Below are 9134 nucleotides of genomic sequence, written 5' to 3'. Positions count from 1 at the left end.
ATCTAGCAAGATCCCGGTCTGTGATGGTCAAAGCGAGACACCACTGTAGAATGTGCATGAACTTTCTGTCATGCTGCTGTGATAAATACAACCACATGACCTCAGGGGTACTGCAGAAAACTGTTGTTACTGAACACAGCCCACTGCTGCATCAACCTGAAACTCTATTACACAAAGAGAAACTCTGAGTTCTCTGGGACTTGGTCTCATCTCAGAAGTCTCATTAATAGGAAAGATGATCAAACACAGTGCTAAACACGCCAATGTCCCTACGTTTTTTGAAGTGTGTTGCAGGCCTCAAATTCTACATTTGTTTACAAATCACAGCAGTAAAATATTTGCCATTTAAGATTTCAAATGTAGCTTTTAATTGTGTTTTAACAATTGTATTTAAATAAACCTGTTTTCTAGCAAAAATCATGGTGGATGAACGAAGATCAATGGTCAGCGAGTTGGCGAAAAAATTATGGATCAGAGTTTGATGACAGCAGTTTGACACGGGTAAGTAAAAACCCCTCATATTTACCCAAAATACTTTGGGGTTATGAGCCACTTTTTGTTCTTGTATTACATGTTTATTGAGCCCACTGGTAAACACATATCCCAATACACAGCAACTTACCTTCCCAGCATGCATCCAGTGCCCTAGGGGTCTGAGAGCAGCATACCCGCTGTTTTGCTTTTACACTTGGGTAGGGCTGTGACCTAGCCAAAACAGTCTACCACTATCTAGGGGCCTGTGTTGTCTTTAGAAATGTACCTGCTTTTGATAGCCCCAGTGGAATTGCTTGGGCCTGGCTCTAACTTCTGAAGAAGTGGATGTGAAACCCTGGAATGGAAATGAATGAAGACTGAAACGGTGATTAGAAAGCATTTAAATCAGCGTAGTCACAACGTTATCACCTGCACCAACTATGCTTGGAATAGTATGGTGGTGAAATTCTCAGAAAGACAGTTACACCACCCAAAATCCTGACCTTCTCTGTCATAAAACCTCCCAGATTCCCTCTAGTAATGATTTTCCATGGCTTTCCACCCACAACCCACACTTCAACAGTGAGGGAAGGTCACTGCCTGGAGTGATTTCTATCACTCTTGTTGCTTGCAGTCTGCTGCCCACCCCCTGTCCCTCAACTCTGCAATCCACTGTCAAACGATGCTCTAGACCTCTCCAAGGTGCCCTCTGAGTACCACAACCTCCGGGAGGCTCAGACATTTTCTCCCCACCGACCTTATGACTGTGCTATAGACCTTCTCCGAGGGCCCCAACTTCCAACCAGCCACCGCTGCCACTTGTCATACCCGGAGAAAGAAGCTATGGAGAACTTTATCTCGGAGTGCATAGCAGCAGGACTCATCCGTCCTTCCTCCTCTCCATGCAGTGCGGGGTTTTTCTTCATCAAGAAGATGAAAAAGACTCAGAGGTTCTGCATAGACTGTTGGGGTTTAAACCAAATAACTGTTAAACATAAGTACCCCCTCCCATTGACCTCTTCTGGTTTTGAGTTCTTGCAAGAAGCAGCTGTCTCCAGTAAGCTGACACTGACATCTGCGACGCTTACCATCAATGTGTATTTGCAAGAGGGATGAGTGGAGGACAGCCTTCAACACCCTGCTGGGGAACTTTCAGTACCTGGTCATGCCTTTCAGCTTTATAAACGCCCCCTACAATCTTCCAGGCACTCGGGAATGATGTTCTGTGGAACGTCTTGTATCGATTTGTCTATGAATACCTGGACAACATCTTGATCTTTTCCCAGACCCCAGAAGAGCATGACGTTCATGTCTGTCAGGTTTTGACCGGCTGGCTGGAGAATCGGCTATTTGTTAAGGCTGAGAAATCTTCCACTTCCTCTCCAGTTACCATTGTTCCTGCCTGTTCCGCCTGCCTCTATCCCAGTCTCCTGTTTCCTTCATTGCACCTCCTATGTTATTCCTCTTTTGATTTTGTTGTCCTTGATAAACCTGTTAAAATCTACCTCTGAGTTCTTCGTGTAGTGTTCACGTTGTGGCTCCAAAAACTCTTATTGGCTTATTGACTCCACCCCATTGCAACAAGAAGGAATTTTTTTATTAATTATTAATTATTATTTTATATTAACATTCCTAACATGATTGCTAAAAATGTAAACAAGCAGTATTCAAAAGATGTAGAATTGGCAGCAGCATTAACAGTTCATAGCTAGTTTAAAAAAAAAAAATAATAGTATTTTGTTTCACATTTCAGGATGACGCATCTATCAAATTATTTAAGGAGCTGTTGAGTAAACTGGGCCTAGAGTGTCACACTGCTTAGCCTCTGTGTGCTCATATGTGCCACGCCCCCCTTCTCCGTGAGCACACTCACTCCTGCCATGCCTCTCTCCTGATTGGTCCCCCTGAGCTAATCAGCCCCAGCTGCTCCTCATCAAGGACCATTTATAAGGAGAGCTGAGGAACAGGCTGGCAGGGGTTATTTTGGTTATTTTTGGTTTAGGTTGGTTTGGACTCTCTTGGACTTCTTTGGACTCTGGTTTGCTCTATGTTCCTAGCTTCTGTTCCTAGCTTATGTTCCTAGTCATGTTCCTAGCTTATGTTCCTAGTCATGTTCCTAGCTTCTGTTCCTAGCTTCTGTTCCTAGCTTATGTTCCTAGTCATGTTCCTAGCTTCTGTTCCTAGTCATGTTCCTAGCTTCTGTTCCTAGCTTATGTTCCTAGTCATGTTCCTAGCTTCTGTTCCTAGCTTATGTTCCTAGTCATGTTCCTAGCTTATGTTCCTAGTCATGTTCCTAGCTTCTGTTCCTAGCTTATGTTCCTAGCTTCTGTTCCTAGCTTATGTTCCTAGTCATGTTCCTAGCTTATGTTCCTAGTCATGTTCCTAGCTTATGTTCCTAGCTGATGTTCCTAGCTTATGTTCCTAGCTTATGTTCCTAGCTTATGTTCCTAGTCATGTTCCTAGCTTATGTTCCTAGTCATGTTCCTAGCTTATGTTCCTAGTCATGTTCCTAGCTTATGTTCCTAGCTTATGTTCCTAGCTTATGTTCCTAGCTTATGTTCCTAGCTTATGTTCCTAGCTTATGTTCCTAGCTTATGTTCCTAGTTTCTGTTATTAATAAATCCTGTTTTTCTTATACATCTCAGCGTGTGTGTCCGCCCCTTTCGTCTCGTCCCCACCCCTCGTGACATAGAGAGAAGCATCAAGGACAAACTAGCTAAATCCTATTTTCTTCAAATATCAAAATCCACCATACAGCACAAGAAGCCCAGCAAAGAGACGGAACTGGTTCAGGCTTTTATGCAAAGACTTTTGAGAGCAGATTACACAGCAAGACACCTTTTCGTCAAAAATGATTCAACAGTGCCAACAGTTGAGAACATAGCTACAGAAGATGTCTACAGTGCTTTGTTTAAAGACAACCCTGTAAGCAGAAAAACAAAACAGTCCAACATTCACCCAATGGATGTTCAGATGGTTGTTTTCCTTTGTGCAGATCATTTTCTTAAACAAGTCATGGTAACCAAGCTGTCAGAGTGTCAGTACGCCATTCCTCTGCTGGTGCCCAATCCCTTCACCAAAAAGACTGAATTTCCCCTATGGACACTGAGCGAAATCAAGAGGAGCTGGAAGACAACTGATCCTTCAGGCAAAGCCATCAGCAGGGACTTGCATGTGTACAAAGCAGAAACTCCAATGGTGGCGTTCTTCAGGTTCGACTCAGTGTCTTTATCAAAGTCTCAGTTGATGAACAACCTGATTAATGAGAAGCACAACACATTCTTCCACAGACATTGTCCAGGCAGCAGTAACAACCGTCTACTGATGGAGGGAGTGGTGGAGATTGCCTGGTACTGCCCATCGGGGAATAGTTCAGACCATTTCTCTGAATGTGTCGCCTTCTGTAACCTACATGGTGATTCCAGCAACAATCAAACTCAAAGAGAAATTATTACTCAAATGGCCTCTGTAAATGTTGTCATTTTGTCTAGTCTTGATGGGAATGACAATAATATGGCAATCGTAAAGAAGCTTTGTAACTCCTCAACACCTCTTATTGTTCTTCTTACTGATGAAGATGATGATGATGCTGTGAGCCAATTTGGACAAGGAAAATACAGAATAAGACTGAAGGGCAGAAATCAGGCAGATGTATCTGCTGCACTCAGATCTGTGATCAACGACTGTCTCCTACAAAGACCGACGATGTTCAACCCTGAGAATATCAATAAATATTCAGTGGTCAGTGTGGATGAAGACAATGAGAGCTGTAGGAAAGGAAAGGAAGCAGCACAAAATATAATGAGGTTTCTGGAGGGAAAAGAGCCTTCCAAAATTAAAGAAACATACCTGCCCTGCCAGGGAAAACTGTGGCATGACTGGTGCCAGAAGAGCAAAGAGCTACGACGACTTCAAAGTAACACAGAAGCTGATGTCAGCAAAAAACAATTTGAAATGAAGGAAATAAGATGGAAACAGCAGGGACATGGCTTTACTGAGCTCATGGGATTGTTTGTTGGAGCTTTACACTCACTTTCAAACTCTGAGAGAATTTATTTTCTCCAGTGGACTAAAATTCAGCTGGATGAGCTCAGTTCAGGCAAACTCTCTGAACTCCGTGAACAATATGACAGAAAATGGAAAAAACTCTTGACATTGAAAAGAGACCATGACAAATGTCCAACATCAAAAACAGGTGACAAACTGAAAGCTGAACAATTCAATTTAGAAATAATTTCCAAAAAACTTAACGCTGCCACTTTTGGTTTAGAGCACATTCTGAGAGAGGTGGGTCAGATTTATGAAGCCTCAGTCTCAGAAAAAAAGAACCCGACAAGAACAACATTTGGAGACTTGTCTTACCTGCCAACATATGCTGCTGAACTGTTGATATCTGGACACCCAATGGAACTGATGGATGGTGATACAGCGTATGTTCCTCTGATCTGGATTTCAGCTGTTCTAGATGAAGTCATTAGGAAATTAGGGGACCTGCGAGTCTTTGTCCTGTCAGTTTTAGGTATTCAGAGCTCTGGAAAGTCCACCATGCTAAATGCCATGTTTGGACTCCAGTTTGCAGTAAGTGCAGGAAGATGCACCAAAGGAGCCTTCATGCAGCTGGTCAGAGTGTCTGAGGAGATGAAGAAGGAGCTGAGGTTTGACTACATTCTGGTCATAGATACTGAAGGTCTCAGAGCTTTGGAACTAGCTGGAAACAATACCATACATCACGACAATGAACTTTCCACATTTGTTGTGGGTCTGGGAAATTTGACATTAGTTAATATCTATGGAGAAAACCCATGTGAGATGCAGGAAATCCTTCAGATTGTTGTTCATGCATTCCTGAGGATGAAGCAGGTCAGACTGAACCCCAGCTGCATATTTGTACACCAAAATGTTACTGATATTGCAGCTAAAGAGAAGATCATGGATGGAAGAATACATTTGCAGGCCATACTGGATAAAATGACCAAACTAGCAGCAAAAGATGAATTAAACTACGCTGAGAACTTTAGTGATGTCATTGCATTTGATGTAGAGCATGACGTAAAGTATTTTGCACAGCTCTGGGAAGGCTGCCCACCCATGGCACCACCAAACCCACGCTACAGTGAGAACATTCAAGAACTAAAAAGAGAAATTATTTCTCGTGCATCAGATACAAATGGCTTGAAATTATCACAGTTTCAGAAGCGAGTGAAGGACCTGTGGGAGGCTCTGCTGGATGAAGACTTTGTTTTTAGTTTCAAGAATGCACAGGAGATTTCAGTGTACAGGAAACTGGAACAGGAGTATGGGAAATGGGCCTGGAGCCTAAGGAGTGCCATGCTGGGTATAGAAGATAAAATGCTTAACAGAGTTGCTAGTGGAAATGTAGAGACAATCCAAAGAGAAGATCTGATGAAGGAAATGGAACAGACTCTAGAAGATGTCCAAAAGGCATTCAACTCCTATTTTGATAAAGACAATGAAAAGGAAACACTGATTCAGTGGAAATTCAGATTTGAGACCCAAATTCAGCATCTTCATGATGATCTAATAAATGATGCAAAAAGAAAAGTGGATGACAGCATTCAACAGAGACGCCTCCGAAAGAGGTTGGATGAGGAACTGAAAACATATGAGAAGAGACTCTTTGAGAAGAGTAAAGAACTTGCTTTAAAACTCAAAGGAAATGTTGATAAGGAATCAAATGCAAAAGCAGAATTTGATTCAATGTGGGAGGGCTGGGTCTCTGAACTGACTAGACAAGCTCCTATAATCAAAGATGTAAACACATCAAAGGATGTCACTGATGTTCTGGTGGAGTTATATGGATACGACATGGCTCATAAACGAAATTCTTACGAAAGCATTGAGAGTTTGAATGAATACAACAGCTACGTCCCTAAAAGGAATAGCTTGTTTTGGAGAGATCCCATGTCATTTTTAAGTGGAAGTGTTCTTAAACCAGAGGATAACAAATCCATTCGGGATCTGATTTTCAAGACCACAGAACAAACCAAAACAAAAGTGGAGTCATTTCCATTCTCAGCACAAGGATACAATTCACACTACATCCAAGAAATCTTACGTGATGTCAGAACCCTGGTGCTGAACTTTGAATCGGATTTGAAGAGAAATCGAAAGATGTCTGAAGATGTCTGTGTCCTAAACAAAGCTTTCTATGTAGATCTCTCACTTTATGTGTTTGATCAAGTAAAGGAATGCATTGCTGAGCTTCACAGGAAATACAAAGAAGCAAACGATCCAGTTACTTACTTTGAGAAGAAAAAGCCTGAGTACTTCAACATCTTCCAGAAATACTGGAAAGGAGCAACATCAGCAGCAATACTTGGAGACCAAGTTTGTAGTAAACTAAAAAAACAGATGGTTCAGAGTGTCTACAACAGGATTGCTCAAGTCTTCTGTGGACAAATAAGAGAGAAAGAACCATTTAATGGGAACAGAGCTGATCTGGAAAAATACATTCTGAAATCCCTGGCAGAGCAGCTCGGAAATAAGGACGAGAAGTTTCATAAGTACTTAACATACATGTACTACCCTAGAACCCACTTTGAAGGGTTCATCAAGGACAAAGTTAAAGAATTCATGGCAGCAGAAAATTCTCAAGCTGTTTCTGCAATCAGAGGTTGTATTGATCACAGAGAGAAACTAGTCATGGGTGCTGCAAAATTGGCCACCGCTAGAGCCAGACAAGTCAACTGGGATGCAAACAAGTGGCTGGATTTTTTTTCAAGCAGTCTTGCAGATGACTTAGGAGACACTAGAGTTCAATTATGTGACGAGGAGACTAAAAACAGCATCAACTATGATGTGCTTGTTGATGTTATAAAGGAAAAGCTCTCAAATGTTGTTGAAGAGCTGAAGAGAAACCTTAGTAAGCTTTCAGACCTCAGGATGGAGAAGTTCAGAGAAAGGCCTGATGAGATCCTAATCAAACACTTCTGCAGGTGCTGCTGGGAGCAGTGCCCCTTCTGTGGAGCCGTCTGTACCAACAGTCAGAAAAACCATCCTGGAGATCACAATGCTGATTTCCATCGCACATCTGGACTGAACGGATTGCATCATAAAGATACAACAGAGTTTTTCATAGAGTTTTGCACTGCAGCAGTCGCAAGTGACAATTCATTCTACCCAACCAGTGATTGTGAGATCTCCATCCCTTTCAAGCAGTACAGGATGGCAGGAGGAAAGTACGCTAACTGGCTCATCTCCACTGATTTATCTGAGCTAGCTTACTGGAAATGGTTCATTTGTGAATTCCAGGAAAATCTTGAAAAGCACCAGAATAAACAGTTTAATGGTAAAGGACAGATTCCTGATGAGTGGAAACATTATACTCAATTACATGCTGTTGAAAGTATGGGGCTGCATTAATATCTTACAGAACTGCTGACACTTGTAAAGTATAGTAGTATGACTGGGTGTATTTAGGCAGTATGATGTCCCTAAAAACGTTTTAGTTTAATAGGTAATTAATATGAACTGAAATCCATGTTTGCTACCCGTTAGAAACCCCCTATGTTTGGTTTCTAGTTGCAGGTTTTGGTTATTTTAGCCAACCCTTTTATAACAAGTGCAGAAAATAAAACGTACAGTACGGCAATTATCATAGGCCAACAAAGACTTATAATAAACTATATACAAGACCTTTATGAATTTTAATAAGTCAGATTTGTAGGATATAACATTTATAACAAATCATTTTATAAGATGTATCAAATGTACCATCAATCAGGTGGTTGGTTGCTTTGAAATACTTGCTTGTATCCTTCAATAATTTTTGATTAACTGAACAATCAGCTACAATGCTTCCACAGTGTTTCCCATCCGGTTGCCCATATCAATATGTTCATCTATTCAAAACATACTCATAGTTTTCATTGTGTTTTCGTGGTTCCAATTGTCCAATACTGACAGCTATATAATATCTAATACTGTGTTTATGCTCTGTTTATGCTTCATGCTTTGCTTCATGGTAGAACTGTTAAAATTTTATTCTGCTTAAGATATAAGCTTGTAACCCAATTGATATTACTAGAAATTATCTTATGTTCTATTATTTCCAATGAATGTATAATGTTCTAAACTTTATCTGCATGGCATGTTATATCTTGTAATGAATTAAGTTGTTTTATTATTCACTTAATAGTGTGTATGTCATAATGAACTCATGATCATAGTAATATGTGCTAAAACTAACATATATTTGTTACTAAGAGTGTATCCAAGATTAACTAGTGAAGGAGGTTAAAATAAATGTTTCCAGGTGAACTAGATAAAAAAATAATCATTTAGAAGGTATATCTATAGCACCATCTAGTGGCCAGTAGTAATTTGCTTTTTTTGGTGAGACCCGGGAGGAGCCAGAGATTCAGTTACACCCACTGAAGGAGGTTCCTTTGCTCATTGGCTATCTCCAACCAAAACCACTCCTCCTATTTTCCCTTGAAATGGGGCGGTAAGCCTGACCCAAAAAGAGAGCAGACCATGTGAGAACTTCAAAGAGAGCAGCAAAGAGAGCAGAACTGAGGACAAAGAAGAAGAACAAAGCAGCGGCAGACTACAACACAAGCAGAAACGGCCTGCTTGCTTCTGAGAGCTCAGAGCTCGAGGCCTTGACTTAAAGTTTCACGTTCCGCGTTGTGGAGTTG

General features: G+C 41.1%; 1 protein-coding gene across 1 annotated transcript in view; it reads left to right on the top strand.

The window, feature by feature from the left end:
- Window positions 1-571: 571 nt before the first annotated feature.
- The window catches only part of LOC134303257 (interferon-induced very large GTPase 1-like), a 29689-nt gene continuing 21126 nt past the window's right edge, over window positions 572-9134 (top strand). The window contains exons 1-3 of the mRNA XM_062988612.1: window positions 572-590; window positions 1109-1424; window positions 3120-7840. Coding sequence (XP_062844682.1) covers window positions 572-590; window positions 1109-1424; window positions 3120-7840 — 5056 coding nt within the window. The remainder of the gene's footprint in view (window positions 591-1108; window positions 1425-3119; window positions 7841-9134) is intronic.

Source organism: Trichomycterus rosablanca, chromosome 2, assembly GCF_030014385.1.
Source record: "Trichomycterus rosablanca isolate fTriRos1 chromosome 2, fTriRos1.hap1, whole genome shotgun sequence".
Taxonomy (NCBI): domain Eukaryota; kingdom Metazoa; phylum Chordata; class Actinopteri; order Siluriformes; family Trichomycteridae; genus Trichomycterus; species Trichomycterus rosablanca.
Note: the sequence above shows the minus strand (reverse complement) of the source record. Positions and strands in the feature narration are given on the sequence as shown.